General features: G+C 43.0%; 1 protein-coding gene across 8 annotated transcripts in view; it reads left to right on the top strand.

The window, feature by feature from the left end:
* DRC8 (dynein regulatory complex subunit 8) overlaps window positions 1-21142 on the top strand; it is a 186020-nt gene that overhangs the window by 95703 nt on the left and 69175 nt on the right. For 5 of the 8 annotated variants that reach the window (XM_017870412.1, XM_017870413.1, XM_017870415.1 and 2 more), the window contains one exon: window positions 11037-11109. In XM_017870412.1, coding sequence (XP_017725901.1) covers window positions 11037-11109 — 73 coding nt within the window. Of the gene's footprint in view, window positions 1-5106; window positions 5382-9632; window positions 9743-11036; window positions 11110-21142 lie in introns of all 8 variants that reach the window. The other 3 variants (XM_017870411.1, XM_017870416.1, XM_017870414.1) reach the window with 2 other exon arrangements.

A 21142-nucleotide genomic window follows, 5' to 3' on the forward strand; every position in this document is an offset into this window, starting at 1 on the left:
TCTTTCTTTCTTTCTTTCTTTCTTTCTTTCTTTCTTTCTTTCTTTCTTTCTTTCTTTCTTTCTTTCTTTTTTTCTTTCTTCTTTCTTTCTTTCTTTCTTTCTTTCTTTCTTTCTTTCTTTCTTTCTTTCTTTCTTTCTCTTTCTTTCTTTCCTTCTTTCCTTCTTTCCTTCTTTCCTTCTTTCCTTCTTTCTTTCTTTTCTTTCTTTTCTTTCTTTTCTTTCTTTCTTTCTGGTGTCTGGCTATATTGTCCAGGTGGGAAATGGACGTGAACTCCTGGGCTTCAGTGCTCCTTCTACCCCAGCTTCCCAAGTAGCTTGGACTACAGGTGTGCACCATTGGGGTCTTCCTTCCTTTCTTTTTTTTTTGAGACAGAGTCCCACTCCGTCACCCAGATGGGAGTGCAGTGGCTCAATCTCGACTCACTGCAACCTCTCCCTCCCGGGTTCAAGGGATTCTCATGCCTCAGCCTCTCAAGTAGCTGGAATTACAGGTGTGCACCATCATGCCTGGCTAATTTTGTATTTTAGTAGAGACAAGGTTTTGCCATGTGGGCCAGGCTGGTCTCGAGCTCCTGGCCTCAAGTGATCCGCCCACCTTGGCCTCCCAAAGTGCTGGGATTACAGGCGTGAGCCGCTGCGCCCGGCCTCAGTGGGGCCTTCTAAGACAAGAACATTCTCTTCCATAAGCCGCAGTGTCTGTGTGTTTCTTAAAGATAATCTTAGAGTCAGAGCACTTGGGTTAGGATGTCATTGGGCTCATTCCTCTGCTTCTTGCAGGTAAATTTCTAAACAGTACAAAACTGATATTTTCTGGGAGTGATAAACGCAAATTCTTATGGGGCCAGCCTGTGATATAAAAGTGAGAATCAGAGTTCGTGCAGTGCTCATGACATGTGTGCATGCCCCACCTAAACAAATAAACATGCCAATCCTACACTAAAGAAAACGGAAATAAGAAATAAAAAACAAAACAACAACAAAAAATATCTGATGGCCAAGTTTGTCACTTGGGTCAACAGTTTGCGGCCCTGGATCTATGGTGAGAGCTCCCGTGGGGTGGGATATCCACAGCTGTCTTTGGAAGCACTGTGTCATAGTTAGGAAGTTCTCCTTTAAGTCTGAATGCGTGACTGAGATTTATGAGAGGCAGCAGTTGCAGTGGCGGGTGGCATGGGTGCTAGACTGGGTTGTGAATCCCGTTTCTACCATTTGCTCCCAGTGTGATCTTGGGAAAATTTCTTAACCTTTCTGTGATTCATTTTCCTCATCTGTAAACTAGTACCTATCGCACACAGCTGTCATGAGGAAGAAATATGTAAAGCACCTTACACCAGGGTCTGGCACACGTCATAAGACACTGTTGAACTGGATTCTGCTAACAGGAACCTGATGGCTAGAGGCTATTTTTTCTCACATCCATGCAGAACTTGATCCTGGTATAAGGGGAGAGGGATGTGAGGACTGTTCCTCCTAGAACACTTAGAGGAGATGTTCATTCTTGAGCCAGAAAGCTACATAATCTACTTTTCTCCCATTGTGAGTGGCTTTCTATTCTTACCCCGTGTTGTTCCTTCCTTTCTTTCTTTCTTTCTTTCCTTTCTTTCCTTTCTTTCCTTTCTTTCCTTTCTTTCCTTTCTTTCCTTTCTTTCCTTTCTTTCCTTTCTTTCCTTTCTTTCCTTTCTTTCCTTTCTTTCCTTTCTTTCCTTTCTTTCCTTCCTTCCTTCCTTCCTTCCTTCCTTCCTTCCTTCCTTCCTTCTTTCTTTCTTTCTTCTTTCTTTCTTTCTTTCTTTCTTTCTTTCTTTCTCGGAGTTTCGCTCTTGTTAGTAGAGATGGGGTTTCACCATGTTGGCCAGGCTGGTCCCGAACTCCTGACCTCAGGTGATCCGCCCGCCTTGGCCTCCCAAAGTCCCGGGATTACAGGCGTGAGCCACCGTGCCCAGCCCTCATCCCTGTTTTATATTCATCCTTCTTGTCAGACTTCTCCCCCAGCTCTTACCTGTATTTCCCTAGTGCCACGGGGGTCACTGCCTGAAGATTAACTATACGTGATCCCTGACAAGTTATTTAATGTCTTTGAGCTTTAGTTTTCTATCTGTAAAGTGGAGACAATAGTAGTACCTCCCTCCTAGTTGTTGTGAGGGTTCAGTGAGTTAATCTGTGGGTTACTATGTCAGAGCAGTCCCTGGCACACGGTGAGTGCTGTGGAACTCTCAGCTATTGGTTAGGATGTGCATTCTCTTTCGTAGCCGTATTTCTCCATGGTGTACTCTATACTTATGATCTAAATTTTCTTTTTGCTGGCTCACTTCTGGAGTTTCTTCTTCCTCTTTTTCTCCTCTGCAAGTGCTCTTATTAAGGTCAAGGGGCTTCTTTTTGTCCAGATCTAAGACTCTGCTTATTCTCTCAGCCTTCTGTAATATTTTATTTATTTATTTTGAGACAGAGTTTCACGGCTCACTGCAGCCTCAACCTCCTGGGCTCAAGTAATCTTCCCCCAAGTAGCTGGGACTACAGGCATGAACCACCACACCCACACCCCAGTAATTTTTTTTTTTTTTTTTTGAGACTGAATCTCACTTTGTCACCCAGGCTAGAGAGTGCAGTGGCACAATATTGGCTCACTGCAGCCTCCGCCTCCTGGGTTCAAGTGATTCTGCTGCCTCAGCCTCCCAAGTAGCTGGGATTACAGGCATGCGCCACCACACCCAACTAATTTTTGTATTTTTAGTAGAGACAGGGTTTTGCCATATTGGCCAGGCTGGTCTTGAACTCCTGACCTAGTGATCCGCCTGCCTTGGCCTCCCAAAGTGCTGGGATTACAGGCGTGAGCCACCGTGCCTGGCCTCCCAATAATTTTTTAAAAATTTTTTGTAGAGATGGGTTCTTGCCATGTTGGCCAGGCCACCTTCTGTAATATTTTAAACTGTAGCAACCTGGCCAGGCTCGCACCTTTAATCCCAGTACTTTGGGAGGCTGAGGTGGGAGGATCACTTGAGCCCAGGAGTTCAAGACCAGCCTGGGCAACATAGCGAGACCCTGTCTCTATTAAAAAAAAAATCAGCTGGGCGTGATGATGTGTACTTGTAGTCTCAGCTGCTTGGAAGGCCGAAGCAGGAGAATCACTTGAGCCCAGGAGTTTGAGTCTGTAGTGAGTGTGATCGTGCCACTTCTCCAGCCTGGATAACAGAGCAAGACCCTATCCCCCCAACCCAACCCAACCCCCCCACCCCACCAAAAAGGAAGACAAAACTGTGGAGATTATTTTGCAGCCAGAAGCATGGGGGTAGGGGACAGTAAGGAGGTTACTGGAGAAAGGGAAGTGGAGATGAGGAGGGAAAGGAGGGAGTGGGAGGGAGACATTGGCTGGTTGGCTGAGCAGTGGAAGGCTAGTGATGGCAGGATTCTGCAGTGGTGAGGCGTGGGGTGGATGAGTGCGACATGAAGCTGACTGTTACAAAATAAGCCATTTAGAAGAAATACTGTGATTAGTGAAAGGAAGTCTGGAAATAGAATGGTTGAGAGTGGCAAAGCACCTATCAATTTTGTTCAAGATAAGGAAGATACTTGAATATTTCAAGGCAAAAGAGGAAATAGCTAATAAAGAAAAGAATGAAGATACTGAGAGGGAGAGGTAAGCATGTGAAGAGCAAGAGCTGAGTGTGGAAACGAAAAACTAAGCGGTAGATTTGCTTCATTGAGGAGGAGCACTTTTAATTTCTCCAAGTCTAAGAGCACGAGGCAAGAGCTATAGGACATTCCTCTAAAGTGGTACAAAGTCAGCGACTGTAAAGGTGACATGAGGATTAATCATACCACCCAGTGATTGTGCAGTTCACATCTGTTGAGTGAAATGGGTGATAAGGACGTTTTCTGAGATGAAGGGAGTGAGTACTTTGGAGCTTGAGGCAAGAGATGCTCCAGAATAGCTGTTTTGAGGGAGTTTGCCAGGAGGTCAGCAGACGACTGAGAGGATTGTTAGGCCACAGCCAGGACAGATTTGATGTTGGATGGGGTGCATCTGTAGTAGGCCATGGTATTTTATTTTATTTTATTTTATTTTATTTTATTTTATTTTATTTTATTTTATTTTTTATTGCAGCAGTGCTTTGCAGGAACAAAGAAAGTGAAAATTAGAGATGTTCAGGGTTATGGATTAACAGGAGGCGGAATGGAGGGTGAAGGGCCCGGAGAGTTCAGGGTGGTGACAGTGGCCATTTTGAGTGGCTGAGTGTGGAGGATTGAGCAGCCGTGTGTAGATGAACTGCCGAGCACAGCTCCACGAGTGAGCCTAGGCCATACTAGTGGAGGAACCACGCAGCCAACCCGCAGAATGGTGGAAAAGAATAAGCCCTTGTTGATTCCGTCCCTCTGTGGCAGGCAGCTTGTTACGCCGCAGTAGAGGATGCACGCCATGCCTCGTGTTGACTGTGCACAGCAGGGAGCCTGAGGCAAGGGAGCCTGGCACAAAAGCAGAGGTCAGTCAGATGGAGAAACTGGGCAGGTGGAAAAGAATAGAGGGGGTCTCTAGGGGGCACCCAGAAATATCCAGCACATCAGTAGAAGGGCAGGTTTTTGAATGTGAGAGTGAGGAGGAGGCTTGCCATCTTGAGATATACGGGCCTGGCAGCAAGTTGTGGTGATGTTAAGTACTAGAGGGAGCCCAGACACAGCTCAGACTGTCTCTTTTCTTCCGTCCCTGTCGCTCTCAGCAGAGGACCTTGCCCTGTGCTACACAGAGGACAGCGAAGTCTTTATATGCGAGTTTCTTCATCATCCCATTTCCAAAGACAAACTAGGGCTACAGATAGGAATTGTATGCTACAGATAGGAATTGTATGCTACAACTTGAGAGAACAGATAAGTCACATTACTTTTCTAAGTCTGATTAAATCTTGTACCCCTACTTGTCAAGACCAATAAAAAGTTAGCAGTTTTTGTGGCTTCTTTTAGTCTCTTATATTGTACAGTAAGTTTTCTCTTAACCTTTCAATCAGTTGTTGTAAACTGCACCTTTAAATGAAATGATATATAGCAAGTCTTTGAATAATGTTGTTACAAAGTTAATGAGAAAAGAAATGGTTTTGTTATATGTCCTTTTGCTTACAGTTGCAGTTTCTAAGAACCCATCAATGATACTCAGAGAAGACTTGCTGTTCTGGGACCCCAAGGCTTAGTGCAGTCTCTGGGAGAAAGTAGAGAGAGGAAAAGCATTGTGTTCATGAGCTGTCTAGGCCTGAGACAGGGACAGCATCCATGTCGTCTACACGAGGCCCAGCCACAGGGAGCCTTAGCACAGCTTCCAGGGCCCCAGAGGTCAACGAGGACATTCGCTTTCCACAAGAGGAAGGAGGCTCATCAGTGAAGCAGAGGAGGAGAAAAAGGTGGGTGAGATGTAGGTGAGCTCGTGGAGAGGAAGGAAGCTTGTCCAGTGCAGTAGAGGAAGAGAAGAAGGTGGATGAGATGTAGGTGAGCTCGTGGAGCAGTTTGTGGGTGTACAGGGTGAGTTCTTGAGGAAGCCATGGTTATTGTTCTTTAGGCCACTCTGGCCTCATCAGCAAAATAATCTGCCTTTTTTTCTTATATCATGAGGCCTTTGTTATTCGAGACTAGAGAGAAAGAAGTTGCTTACTGCCTGGAAGATGTCCCATCATGTGGGCTTTGTTTTCTGTGGTCTACCCGGGCAGGTGAGACCGTAGCAGATTTGCTCAGCAAAGAAGAGGATGGTGATGGGTTCCTCAAGGGGATGTGGAAAGCGGGAGAGGGAAATTTCCTGTGATCGGGAAGAACTTGCCGTTCTCTTCCATGTAGCAACTTGCAGGTGGCAGGACCTAGGATGGGGGTGGCTGCGAGAACACTGAGCACTAAGTGGCCCAGGCCTTCTCACCTTCTCCGGAAGCCCACCCACCCAGTGAACAATGCCCTCATCAGCCTGAAGTCCACCTACCCGGTGAACAACGCCCTCATCAGCCTGAAGCCCACCTACCCGGTGAACAACGCCCTCATCAGCCTTCTTTGCAAGGGCTCATTCCCAGTAGCATTGAAATATGCTTGCATCTTTCAGGTTTTCAGTATCAAAAAAGAAAAAACATCCTCTTTAACACCATGTTCCTCTCCAGACACCCCTTCCCTCCCCTTTACTTCTGTTTGTTTTTGGGATTTTTGTTTGTTTGTTTTTTGATGTGGGGGTCTGTGTATGTTGCCCAGGCTGGAGTGCCGAGCGCACTGGCTGTTCACATTGTGATCTCTGCTCACTGCAACCTTCACCCCCACTTCCCCCGGGCTCGAGCAATCCTCGCACCTCAGCCTCCTGAGGAGCTGGGACTGCAGGCACCTGCCATCACACCTGACTTCTCCCCTTTACTTCTTGACCCACTGCAATCTAATTTCTCCTCCACCTTCAACAGAGACTGCCCTTGTCAAATCAGAGCTGATCTCCTTTTTTACTAACTCCAGTGGATATTTCTCAGAATTTACCTTCCTTGACCTCTCAGCAACATTGGAAAGCCAAGGATGACTTTCCATTTTCTTTTTCCTTAGCCTCTGTGCCACGGCCCTCTCCTGGATGTTCACTTCCCTCTCTGGCTCTTCTGCTCCATCTCTCATGCAGGTTCCTCTTTCTTGGATCATTCCTTGAATGTGGGTACTCCTCAGATCTCTTCCTTGTCTTTCCCAGCCAATACATTCTACTTAGAGGAATTCTTCTGCTCCTGTGCCTTCATGACCAGATCCACGTCTCCAGCCAGATCCTTCTCCTGCACTTCACACTCTTACGAGTATCAAGTCTGTGGTTTGATTTTACCCCACTTGTAAGCCAGTAAGTTAGCTTGTTACTGTTCCATGGATGTTGGCACAAGACTTGAGACTCCTGGGTCAGTGACAAAGGACTTCATTCCTCTTGGCACAGCAGGCAACATGAGCATCAGCTTGTGGGTGACAGTTTCTCCTGCCCTCACCTTTTTGTGGTGATGGGCCCAGCTGGATGCCTGCACAGGCAATGGTTGCCATTACAGAAAGGGAACAGAGCTTTCAGAACAGATAATTTCGGGGAACAGAACAGGGGATATCTACTGCTTTTATAGCAAGCAGGAAGCAAGCCTGCTCTTTGGCCTGGAGGGAGACATTGCGTCATCTCTCGAGGCTGCTCACTGCGACGTAACTCTGAGAGATGGTCAGGGTTTTCATGGCATAACCAGCAAGAACAAGCATGTTGGAAATTCAGCATGTCCCAGATTGAACTCTTCATCTCCCTCCACCCAAACTTTTTTACTTCCTTTTAAAATTTTTATTTTTATTTATTTTGCACATTTATTGGTATTTCTTTTAGAGACAGATCTCACTCTGTCACCCGGGCTGGAGTACAATTGCAGGATCATAGTCCACTGCAGCCTTGAACTCCTCGGCTCAACCGATCCTCTCATCTTTGTCTCCTGAGTAGCTGGGACTACAGGCACATGCCACCACACTCAACTAATTTTAAAATTTTTTGCAGACATGGTGATCTTGCTGTGTTGCCCAGGCTGGTCTCGAAGTCCTGGCCTCAAGTGATCCTCCCACCCTCAGCCTCCCAGAGTGCTGGGATTATAGATGTGAGCCACTGCGCCTGACCTGTTTCTCCTTCCGTTTTCTGAACTCAGTGATTGATGCAGTCCTTGATATTGGTAACTCATTACCAACTGATAAGAAATTCTTAACTCTTCTGACCTTCCTCTCCCTCATGAAGTCTGACGACTCCTTCCAGCTCTCTCTAAGGTTCATTTGCTCTTCCTGCCCCTCGCTGCCTATCCCTGGGTCAGACTGTGCTTCTCTTACATGTTTAAGACAATTATAGCCTTTTATCATCCAGCCAGAATATTCATTTTATGAAGTTCTAAGTTGTTTTATTTAAAAATGTTTTTAGAGACAGGGTCTTGCTGTGCTGCCCAGGCTGGAGTGCAGTAGCCATTTACAGGTGTGTAATAGCTCACTGCAGCCTTGAACCCGGAGCCTCCAGCCGTCCTCCTGCCCCAGCCTGCCTAGTAGCTGGGACTAAGGTACTTAATTTAAAATGTATGTATTCATTTGTTTGTAATACAAACAATTCAAAAGGTAGATGGTGAAAGGACTTCCTCCAGCCTTTGCCCCTGCCACCCACTCTCTCCAAGGCATTCTCCACCCTCCAGTGAATGTTACCAGCTCTTCGTGTATCCTGTCAATACTGTACCCAAGGTAGACATTTTATACTCAGGTTACTCAAGTACCGTATATGAGACTGTGACACAAATTTCTACACCTTACATTTGCTTAATAATTTTTTTTTTTTTTTTTTTTTTTTTTGAGAAAGACTGTCACTCTGTTGCCCAGGCTGGAGTGCAGTGGCGCCATGTCAGTGCACTGCAACCTTCGCCTCCTGGGTTCAAGTGATTCTCCTGCCTCAGCCTCCTGAGTAGCTGGGAGTCTCTCAGAGAGGAGCAAGGAGGCTTCTGTAGCTGACGCAGCACAGTAAAATTCTCACTTTCTCCTTATCTGCTCTCTTCTCACAGTCTGACTCCTGATGGAAGCTCTTCCCTAGAAAAGCCCTGTGCAGAAAGAGTTTGCATAGTATATCATTTTCCATTTTCTGTTAGCCACATTTTTTTAAGTAAAAAAGAAACAGGTTGTTGAAAGAAAAACTTTAGACGAATGGAATTTAACAGAATTTAATTGAGCAAAGAACCATCTGAGAATCAGTTCACCTCTCCAAGAAAAGGAAATGGAAGCGAGGTGCAGAAGCAGCTGGCCTAGTTACAGCTCGAAGTTGGCCTCCTTTGAACAAGGTTTGAAGCATTGGCTGTGATTGGCCGAAACGCTGTGACTGGGGCATGAGTAGGTTATGTCTGTAACAGCATCCAGTTAGGCTGCAGTTCACTATATATGCAGAAACCTCTAGGTCAAGCTTAAAACATGTAAGGAGGCAGCTTTAGGCTAAACTTGTAGGTTGGTGCAAAAGTAATTGCAGTTTTTGCCCTTTTAATGGCAAACCCGCAATTTCACACGAACCTAATAATTTAAGACAAGTAAAATTAATTTTAACAACGTATCTTATCTAACCCAATGTGTCTAAAATGTTATTTCAACATGTAACCAATATTAAAAATTATTAATGAGCTATTTTGCGTTTTCTTTTTCATACTAAGCTTTTGAAGTCAGTGTGTATTTTACACTGGCAACACGTGTCCATTTGTAGTCATCACATTTCAAATGCGTAATCGCTAGATGTAGTTGGTGGCTGCTGTTTGGTCTAGCGTGGGCCTAGAATTTGTCTTTTCCCCCATCTTGTCTCCTTCAAAAATCTTTTTTTTTTTTTGGTAATTAAAAAATCGAGATACCATGGTTGTACATATGTATGAGTTCCGTGTGCTATTTTGATACCTGCATACAATGTGTAATGGTCAAGTCAGGGTAATTGGGGTATCCATCACCTCAAACGTTTATCTTTGTGTTGGGAACATTATAATTCTTCTCTTCTTACTGTTTTGGAAATAGAATAAATTATTGTTAACTGTAATTTTCCTACTGTACTATCAAATACTAGAACTTACTTCTTCTATCTAACTATATTTTTGTTCTTATTAACCCAATTTCTCTTTGTCCTCCTTTTCCTCTTCCCTTCCCAGCCTCTGGTAACCACCATTCTACTCTCTACCTCCCTGAGACCAACTTAGTTAGCTCCAATCAGTGTGAGAATGTGCGATTTGTCTTGCCCTGCTTCGAAACTCTTGCCTGCGTAAGTGTGAGAGTGTGCGATTAGCCGGGTGCGGTGGTGCACATCTGTGGCCCCAGCTACTTGGGAGGCTGTGCTGGGAGGATCACCTGCGTTTTGGGAAGTCAAGGCTGCAGTGAGCCGAGATTGCATCGCTGCACTCTAGCGTGGGCAAGGAAAGTGAGACCTTTTATAATAATAATAACTTTGCTATATGAAAGAAAAAAACAAGAAAGCAGGGAAAACGAGGAAATACACTTGATGTGAGGATAGCACTTGATTTTTTTGGCCCTTCATTTATGAAGAAGAAAGATCAGTAAGTGAAAAGAATCCTGTATTCCATAGTTACTGCCTTTCAATTTTACTTTCCAGTTGATACTCATTCTGCAACCTCTTTCAGTGAAGAAATTTAAAATGTTTTCTTTGTAAAATAGGGAGTAAATATAATACCGCTAAAATTATCCAGAATGGTAAAGAAATTAACTATTCTAGTTAAGTGAATATTTGTGAAATTAAATTAATTTTCAAACATTACAACTTTAATTTTAATAATTTTGAATGGAAGTATTTTGTAATCAATTACACATCCCCGTCTTAATATTCAGAGAGTACTGAATAGCATTTATACTTTTCTTAGGTTATTTGTGGAACTGAACTACATTATGATGGGGGAAGGGAGAGGTGAATAACTAATATTTATTGAGTAGCTGCTCTGCCAGGAGATGTGCTTTGTTTTATGATAGCTCTTCTTATTTAACCCTTAGTGTGTCCCCCATCCTGGTTCTTAGTGTTTGAAGGAAGTCACTGTGTTTTACCTACCAGGTAGGCTTATGTGCACATTGATTTGGTAGGTGACCTCTCCAATCCAGTAAGTCACAGAGCTGGGATTTGAACCTTAGTGGTCTGGTGCTAGAGGCCATGCTTTTAACACTCTGATACTAATGTCAACTTCACCGCAAAACTCTGCGGTAGACATTATCATCCCCATTTTACAGGTGTGGAAACTGAGGCTCAAAAGAGTTAAGTAACACTTAAAGTCAGTTGGTACATGGCCAACGTTTCTTTTTCTTTCTAGAACTTTTTTATATTGGCTCAGGCAAGGCGTTTGCCAGTCAGTGAAGCCATTTCTTTCATATTTCTTTGGTTCACTTAGCCTCCTTTTTCTCTCCCCAAAAAACATCTTTTATAGTCATGAGGCAATATTGGAGTGATTTGGTTTCCTACGTTACACAGTATGCTCTGAGATAATTTGGAGAAACATAGCCTTTTCAGAGTTTATATTCTAAAACCATTGAAAACTTTTTTTTTTTTTTCCCAGAGAGATCGGAACAATCATCAGGTCATTAGGATGCTGCCCTACTGAAGGAGAGCTGCATGATCTGATTGCAGAGGTGAGTAGGGTGAAAAAGTTTCATTCAGCCGGCTCTCTGTGTGACAGCTACTCCTTGTAATTAAAAACAATCTTTACCTGAAACTAAAAAAAAAAATGCCCTGAACTACTGAATGTGCTCAGTGGAAATACTAGGATAACTATTCATATTAGCCAACCAACAAAATCTGAAAGAGTTAAGAGCAGATCTTGAAGAAATGACTATGAACAAGTAACACAGCTGATCAAATAAAGAACCCACTGTGGAAATGATCCTCCCTGTAAAATCAGTTGAAGACAGGCCAGTAGATGCAAGGGGCTGACCGTATGCAGAAAGGCTATTGACAGAGGCAGTAAGGAATTTTTATTTATTTGGGGAAATAAAACTAACGTTTAGAACAAATGATAAACAGAATAAAATATTAAGAATGAACTTTACGTTGACCAGAGAGTCTAAGAATTTTAAAAACGAGTCATGTGTAATAGTGGAGAGGAGTCCATGAAGAGAAGGATCCCAGAAGGCAGTGGATGAGCAGCCCGAGATGAGAGCGCTTCATGCTCCGTTTGACTTTCCAGAAAGATCTCTGATCTCGTTTCAAATCCAGCATTTGGTTCAACGACAGAGACTTTAACGGGGAAAAAGCTACCTGGCCAGGAGAAGAATCTTTTCAGAATTGCTTATCTAGGCACAAAGATTTTGGCGAAGTCTGGGGGTGGCAAAGGGGATAAGAGAGACAGGGAAGGAAGTGGAATTTTATCTGTTTATTTTGCACCTAGCACGGTACCTGCTTGTTCAATATTAAGTTGGAGAGAAGGAATTGTGACCGTGGTGAGTCATTTAACCCCTATTGAGTATCAGTTTCTCCATAATAATAACTAGTTCAAAGTTTGCTTCAAAGATAAATGAAAGAAGGTATAAGAAGACATGTTTTGAATCCTAAAGCATCATGTAAAGTTAAGGAATGGAAGATTAGAAAGATGATTCTACTGCACAGATATTAGCACCTTGGTGACCAAAAGCAGTAGCAATGTTTTAAGCATTTGGAAATGTTCGGTAAGGAATCTAAGTTGTAAGAACACATTGTTTTACCTTTTGGGGTTCAATAAAGCTGTTTTACCAAGAGTAAGAGAAAAGCTTGTTTTCCTGAATTGGTGCTCACATTAAAAAAAGATACTGATTATTGCCTTAAAGTGTATCTGCACAAAGCTGGAACTAGTGTTAGGGAGAAGCAAGCTGGCACCGTGGAAGAGGTAAGAACTAGAGGATGAATTTACAGCGAAATCATCATCGTCACATGCTCAGGATAGTAGTGGAGCAATAATGAAAACTACCTCCGAAGGTCAGAAAAGGAGGAGCTCTAGAGTCTGGTCCCTTTATGGTTTGTGTGTACGTTTTAATCTCTACCAGGAGTTAGCAAATCATGGCCCCTGGCCAAATCCTGCCCACCACATGTGCATGTAAATACAGTGTCACTGAAACACAGCTAAACTCATTTATTTTATGGTTGATATAGAACTACTGACTACACGGGCAGAGTTCAGTAGTTGCAACAAAGAACCTACGGCTTGGAAAGCTCAAGATGTTTACCATCTGGCATTTGCAGAAAAAGTTTGCCAATTCCTGATCTATGGGCTTCTGTGCCAAAGTAGACCAAATACCACATGTAATACTAGAAGATCTGAGTTCAAACTCCACAGTTACAACTTAGAGCCATGTGGCCCTCCATGAGCCACTTAATCCTTCAAAGCTTGGTTTCACATCTGCAAAAGGAGTATAATAATATGAAAGTGATTTTATGAGGATTAAATTTAATAACCGAGGAATCAACTGTTACTTGGTGGGCATGTAGTACATTCTTGAGTTTGCTTGCACTGCAGGTGGCTCTCTAGGATAATATCTCCACTGGTTTGGGCAATTAGCCACAGTGGGTGCTTAGGTCCTAAAGTTTTATTTTATTTTTACCCTTTTTTAGGGACATGACACAACCTTTGAGAATTACAGATATTTAGAATACTTATTTACCAATAGTGGCCACTGAGCTATTAAGCTCTGTAAATATTTTTCTGTATTTGTATACCAACACAATTTACTGTAATTAAATTATACTGATAAACAGCTTTGGGTATAACTACCTTTTAAAGAACTTTTCTAAATAAATGAGTGGGAAAAAAGCACATAAAAACACAAATTTGATGAATACAAGTATGTATTTGTACATATTTAAATACATTTAATAGTGAATACATACAAACACATTTAGAAAATCAAAGCTCCATAAAAGTCAACATCTAGGGGTAAATGTCATATTGCTAAATGTTCTGTAATAGTTTCAGAGATCAAACTATTTAAATGTATGTGTGTATATGCTTTAAAATTGTTCTATAAGGCTGGGTGCGATGGCTCACGCCTGTAATCCCAGCACTTTGGGAGGCTGAAGCAGGTGGATCACTTGAGGTCAGGAGTTTGAGACCAGCCTGGCCAACATGGTGAAATCCTGTCTCTACTAAAAATAGAAAAATTAGCTGGGTGTGGTGGTGTACACTTGTAATCCCAGCTACTTAGGAGGCTGAGGGAGAAGGATCACTTGAACTCGGGAGGCAGAGGTTGCAATGAGCCGAGATCGCACCACTACACTCCAGCCTGGGTGACAGACCAAGACTCTGTCTCAAACAAACAAACAAAAAAATTGTTCTATAAAAAGTTGAAACCTGTGTAAAATTCTCTGGTTGTCATGTACTTGAACTTTAGTGTAGACACATTCTTTTCTCTTCAATTTTTTTAACTTTCAGCCCTTTGCTTCCTGAAGATCAATTTCAAATCTGGTGTTTCTCTTGAAATAGATCATTTAAAAAATCATTTAACTTTGATCCATATAGTTCATATTCTATAAATAGCAACTTCCTGCAAATACTTTCTGCCTTTTGGAATATCACAAAAACGGGCAACTGTGAGAAGGATTAGTGAAAAATCTTACTGACATATAGGCTACCAAATAATCCTTCTTTTAACATTAAGTTAGAGCCTTCTAGGGTCTTCAGGGTATGGGAGCTGGAAGGAGATAATGGCATTTTTTTTTTTAAGTTTTTTTTTTTTTTTTTTTTGGAGACAGAGTCTCGCTGTGTCACCCGGGCTGGAGTGCAGTGGCCGGATCTCAGCTCACTGCAAGCTCCGCCTCCCGGGTTTACGCCATTCTCCTGCCTCAGCCTCCCGAGTAGCTGGGACTACAGGCGCCCGCCACCTCGCCCGGCTAGTTTTTTGTATTTTTTAGTAGAGACGGGGTTTCACCGTGTTAGCCAGGATGGTCTCCATCTCCTGACCTCGTGATCCGCCCGTCTTGGCCTCCCAAAGTGCTGGGATTACAGGCGTGAGCTACTGCGCCCGGCCAGATAATGGCATTTTCATACAAATGGAAAGGTTATTTAGAGGTCTATGTCTTTTGAAGTTCCAACCTAAGTGGAATTATGGAGAACTTAAACTAATTACAAAGAAGAACTAAAAGATGATTTAAAAGTAAGACCTATGTTAGTCAGATTATTGACTCAGGCTTAGGAACTAAGCCTGGATTATGACTTTTTATTGGGGTGATCATCTGCAGCCTCCACTTCCCCATCCTTGCCCTTTTTTGGTTGCAGATGTCAGGCAGCACCTCTGTTGGCTGCCCGTCTGTTTTGCTCCTAAGCATGCCATGTTCTGTTAACCATCTCCACCGTTCCCCTTGACTCCCTCTTCAATCTGTCTGCTCATTACATGAGGCCTCTTAACTTCTGTGCTCAAACAACTCTGCTTGGGCTCCGTTACCTGGGTATGGGAGAGCTGGCTAGCAAATCATTCCATGGATTTAACAAACCCAGGTCTACGATGACCTCATCTAGTCAACCCTGGCCTGCAGAGGACACCATCACAGACTTAGTGACACCAGTGCCTTTCTCACCAGCCTGATGCCCTTGGTGAGCAGTGCGTCTGCGCCCTCCCGTGGAACAGAATCCTCCGGTGAGTCTTCTGGCTCATTATGTACCCATTCTGCCCTCTCACTTCTGTCAGCGCGGTTTGCCACTTCACTCAGGGTTTGGTGTCACCTGTTCCAGGTCTCACCATAGCAGCAAGTTAGCCCCATCTCCTAGGGTCCTTGCCAGAGTGTTAAGTCTGTGTCCTGAGAAAGTGCCTGAAGTTGATGAATTCTTGCTTATCCAGTTTTATATTCCAGGCCTCTTGGTCAAGCACTCTCATCCAATCCCAGGGGTACTCCCCTAGCTCCTAGTTCAGGAGCCAATTCCTACCTAATTCCTTTTGCTATTTTAGTGTATAGTCTTTTTCTTTCCTTATTAGGCCCACCTCTCCCTCAGCCAGATTTTGCTGGGATGTAACACTTCATTATTGCCTGGAGCAGCCCATCGGAAGGATGGCCTTGGCTCAAATGTGCTGGCTAAGATCATCATTCAACTACATTTCCTGCAATTGTAGATTTAAGAGGTGCATTTCATTGGGAGGCTGAGGCGAGAGGATTGCTTGAGTGCAAGAATGAGGCACAATCGTGGCTCACTGCTCTCCAGCCTGTGTGACAAAGCCAGATCTCAACTCTTTTTTTTTTTTTTGAGATGGAGTCTTGCTCTGTTGCTAGGCTGGAGTTCAGTGGCATGATCTCGGCTCACTGCAACCTCCACCTCCTGGCTTCAAGTGATTCTCCTGCCTCAGCCTCCCGAGTAGCTGGGATTATAGGCACCCGCCACCACCACGCCTGGCTAATTTTTGTATTTTTAGTAGAGGTGGGATTTCACCATGTTGGCCAGGCTGGTCTCGAATTCCTGACCTCAAGTGATCCACCCACCTTGGCCTCCCAAAGTGCTGGGATTACAGATGTGAGCCACCACACCTGGCCCAGATCTCAACTATTTTTTTTTTTTTTTTTAAAAAAGGAAGAAAATGGAATTTTCATGGCTGCCATAGTTGTCATCTGGAAGAGCTGTAATGCGAACCAGGTGTTCAGTGTCCAGTAGAATATGGGCAAAAGGAGTTGGCTGCTCTGTATATTTTATTTCTAAACTCACTAGTGCCTACCCCTGGCTTTCAGGATTAGATCAAAGCATAAAACTACTTAGGAATGAAATGAAGGTCCTCATCACATCCAAGGAGTGGGGGAAGAGTGAGCAGAAACTTGACCAGCACATGGTAAAGATAGGTCAGTGATAGATAAGAACTGGGCCAGGCTTATCCAGGAATTCTGTTCTTGGATAAAAAGAGGATACCATGGCAGGGAGACCATGGTAATGATAGTCCCTAACAAAACTGTCCCTTTACATGTGATGGTTGACCTCGACATCTGTGCACAGCCATCATTCTGGGATCTTTGTGATAATCCTGGGAGTCACTGTTTTCCTTCTGGATTGGACTTCTTTCTATCCTAAGTTTTCCTCTTTCTAGTTCCTCTAGCATTTTAACACCTTCTTTGATAGCTTCTTGGAAAAGAGTGCCTTGGAGGTAAAATTTTTGAGATTTGTATGTTTGAAATTGATTATGCTAATCTTTGGCTGGATATAGAATTCTACATTGAATGGATTTTTCTTCATTAAATGGATTTGGATTTTTCAGGTCTTCAGTAAGAGTTCTGAAGGCACTCCTCGTCTTCATGTTCCTGGTAATGCTATTGAGATCGTGCAAATCCATTCTGGTTCCCAATCCTTTGTATCTAACCATTAAATTTTGTTTTCCTGAAACCCTGGACAGTTTTTCCCCCCAGAGTTTGAAATTTCACAATGATTTACCTTGGTATGAGCACATATCTAATGTGTTAGGTACCTGGTGGGCCTTTTCAAAGTAGTGATTTGTATCTTTTGGTTTCAGGAAAATTTCTTGCAATTATTTTGTTTTCTTTTTTTCTCTCCTTTGGAACTCCTTTTATTCATTTTTGTGTTTCTGGACTTGTCTTTACTATTCTTTTTTTTTTTTTTTTTTTTTTTTAGTAGAGACAGGGTTTTTACCATATTGGCCAGGCTGGTCTTGAACACCTGACCTCAAGTGATCTGCCTGCCTTGGCCTCCCAAATGCTGGGATTACAGGTGCATGCCACCATGCCTGGCTAATTTTTGTATTTTCAGTAGAGATGGTGTTTCACCATGTTGTCCAGGCTGGTCTTGAATGCCTGACCTCAAGTGATCTGCCTGCCTTGGCCTCCCAAAGTGCTGGGATTACAAGTGTGAGCCACTGCACCCAGCCTAATATTCTTATTTTTAACTTATTTTCCATCTCGTCTCTTTGTTCTCTCTGGTAGATTTCTTGAACTTTCTCTTCCAATATTTGTATTGAGTTTCTTATTTCTGTTGTGTTTTAAATTTCCAATAGCTTGTTTTTGTTCTTTGAATATTCTTTTCTAAATAGCATCCTGTTCTTGTTTCAGAGCTCTGAAGATAATAGTGGTAGTTTATTTGAAGTTTTCTTCTCTTTGCATAATCTGTTTTCTCCAAGTTGATATCTGTGTCTGTTCTGGTCTTTGTTTTTGTTAGTAGCTTTTCTCCGTGTCTGATAAACCTTGGCTGTCAGTTCATAACACACATATGTATGGAACTTGTCAACTTTAAACTTGATCACTGGGTAATCCGGGAATCGCCAGCATCAGAGTTTTGGGGATTTTTCTCTCGCACAGGCTTGATTCTTAGGAATAGAGTCTTCAATCTTCTACTTGGGAGGCAAAAGCATCTAGCTGCCAGTTCAGACACCTTCTGTTTACACTCTTTAGAAGGTACATCTCTAAACTCCTGTGGGGACGGAGGGAGGCAGACACTCAGTGGGGAAAACTGAGAGATTGATAGCTTTTCAAACGTATTTTACCCCAGTTCCCCTAATTTTAGTTCCTGCTCCCTCACCCTCATTTCCAGAAGTAACCAGTTCTTTTTGAGGATTCTTTACTCACTACTGTCTTGGGTTCAGTTTTCTAGATCTACTAGATTCTTGCCACTCATCCATCTGCTTCGCAGCTTGCAAAATTTTATTTCCTCTATATCTTTTCCTATTCTTCCTAAGTAGGTGTATGATTGTTTTAACAAATATTTCTTTACTGCAATTTTAATAAGGTTTGAGAGAGAGTAAAGTTAGATGCAGATATACAGTTTGCCTCCTTAACCCAGAAATTTCATTGACATTGGATTAATCAGAAAATAGCAACAGTACTCCCGAGAAACGCATTAATAATATAAATCTCAATGAAATATTGTAATAATCTTTAGAAAGAGAGCGTTACTAAATGTTGAACTATAACACTGATAATTATAGCATATAAGATGTAATACAAACATTGGAGCGAATTAAGTATGCGTGTTTAAATATTAAGGGTGACTTCAAAAGAGTAGAAATTGAATGCATAACTTCCAAACTGATAGAGAGGATGAAAGAATTAGAGGGCAGTCAGTCCAAAAAGACAGAAAAGAAGCATAGAATAATCAGGCTATCTAGAAAACACAAGATAATGGTACTTATAATCATAATAGGCCGGGCGCGGTGGCTTACGCCTGTAATCCCAGCACTTTGGGAGGCCGAGGCAGGCGGATCACGAGGTCAGGAGATCGAGACCATCCTGGCTAACACGGTGAAACCCCGTCTCTACTAAAATACAAAAAATTAGCCGGGCGAGGTGGCGGGTGCCTGTAGTCCCAGCTACTCAGGAGGCTGAGGCAGGAGAATGGTGTGAACCCGGGAGGTGGAGCTTGCAGTGAGCTGAGATCCGGCCACTGCACTCCAGCCTGGGCGACAGAGCAAGACTGTCTCAAAGAAAAAAAATCATGATAAATGCAACTGGATTAAGCTCACAGTGAAAAGAAATTGAAATTGGACTTCTGAAAAAATCCAGTATTACAGTACATCAACACATTTCTGCCATCTGTACCTTCACATTATAAATCTAACTCTTTCTCATCGTTTTCACATCCATTACCTTAGTCCAAGGCTTGTCATTTCTCCATGAGTGACTGCAGTGGCATTTATTTACTTGCTTTTCAGACAGAATCTCACTCTGTCGCCCAGGTTGGAGTGCAGTGGCATGATCTCCACTCACTGCAACCTTCACCTCCCGGATTCACATGGTTCTCTTGCCTCAGCCAGCCGAGTAGCGGGGATTAAAGGCGCCCACCAACATGACCACGCCTGACCCAGTACATGCATTTTTAAATATTTGAGATGGTATTCAGTCCCTACTCATTTCGCTAAGTGAGGAAACCCATGAATAAATGTTAGAGTTTTTTTTTATGTCTGTGATCAGTGGTTTAATGTTACATTTATACTGTTGAGACGACTGTGATGTCAAAGTGTGGCAGATACTCCCTAGTAACCGTTAAAATAATGTAATGACACTGCCGAGTCATTTCCTACACTTTGCATCTTGGATGGAAGGTATCCTACTACCCCAGGTGCACCACAAGCCCCAGACGTCCCAGATCTCCATCTGTCATTATTCTTAATTGGTTAAGTATCCTTGGATTTTTTTTTCTTTGAAACTTCAGAATTGGCTTTTGAGTTAGTAGAACAAGATCCACAGAATCTACACCCTGGTGAAGTGGGAATTTCTGTCAGCCTGTACCTGGACTCTATCACTGAGGTTCTGGAAGAGCTCTGGGACTTTACATCGTTTGGAATTTGACTGTATCAGGTTTCTCAGAGAATGAGACAGGGTGGGAGTAATTATGTTCTTAGTTTGACGTAGTTGGTGATATGAAATGTTTTATCTGTTATTTTTCCTACACATCCTGCCTTTGGGAGATGTGGGAGAATGGAATCAATCTGCTCTAATTCTTGTTTATGTTAGAGGCTGGAATTTAATTATAGAGCTGATGGTACTTTGCAGATTAGTTAGTAAAGGCTACCATCCAGCCATTACTTCTGAGTAGAATTAGGTAAATTTGGGGGAGTGAGGAGAATATTTTGTAAAAAGTGTATACTGAGAGGATTGCTTATTTGTAATTGGTAGAAAGACATTAAACGATGCTAAAACCATGATCAGTAGCAGGAAAACAGGACTCAGGGAAATCTGCAAAAGTGGTTTTTTCTTTATTAGAGAAATAAAATGTGTTTTCTATAGAACAGAAACAATCACGGCAATAGACTAATAAATACGGTTTTATTCAAGATTTCTTATTGTATAGGTAATATCCAGATTACAAAAAAATTTAAATAAATAGGAATTTCCTTTCCAACAATGCCATCACCTTAATATAATCATTGTTAATATTTTGGTATACTTCCTTCCATATTATTTTCTGTGTAGGTTTTAACTGGACTGTAATTTTTTGTTGCTATTGTATTCTTTTTTTTTTTAGAGACTGGGTCTCTGTTACCCAGACTGGAGTAGTTTGGCATGATCATAGCTCCCTGCAGTCTTGAACTCCTGGACTCAAGTGATCCTCCCATCTCAGCCTCCCAAATAGCTGGGACTACAGGTATATGCCACTACTCCCAGCTAGTTTTTTTTTTCCGTAGAGACAGGGCCTTGAAGTGTTGCCCAGGCTGGTCTTGAACTCCTGGCCTCAAGTGATCCTCCCACCTCAGCCTCCCAAAGTGCAGGAATTACCAGGTATGAGCATGTGAGCCACCATGCCTGGCAGAACTATAATCTTTTATTATTATTATTTTTTGAGACGGAGTCTCGCTCTGTCACCCGGGCTGGAGTGCAGTGGCCGGATCTCAGCTCACTGCAAGCTCCGCCTCCCGGGTTTACGCCATTCTCCTGCCTCAGCCTCCCGAGTAGCTGGGACTACAGGCGCCCGCCATCTCGCCCGGCTAGTTTTTTGTATTTTTTTAGTAGAGACGGGGTTTCACCGTGTTAGCCAGGATGGTCTCGATCTCCTGACCTCGTGATCCGCCCGTCTCGGCCTCCCAAAGTGCTGGGATGACAGGCTTGAGCCACCGCGCCCGGCCTTTTTTTTTTTTTTTTTTTTTGAGACGGAGTCTCACTCTGTTGCCCAGGCTGGAGTGCAGTGGTGCGATCTGGGTCACTGCAAGCTCCGCCTCCTGGATTCACGCCATTCTCGTGCCTCAGCCTCCCCAGTAGCTGGGACTACAGGCGCCCGCCACC

Source organism: Rhinopithecus bieti, unplaced genomic scaffold (assembly GCF_001698545.2).
Source record: "Rhinopithecus bieti isolate Rb0 unplaced genomic scaffold, ASM169854v2 scaffold_5132, whole genome shotgun sequence".
Lineage (NCBI taxonomy): Eukaryota > Metazoa > Chordata > Mammalia > Primates > Cercopithecidae > Rhinopithecus > Rhinopithecus bieti.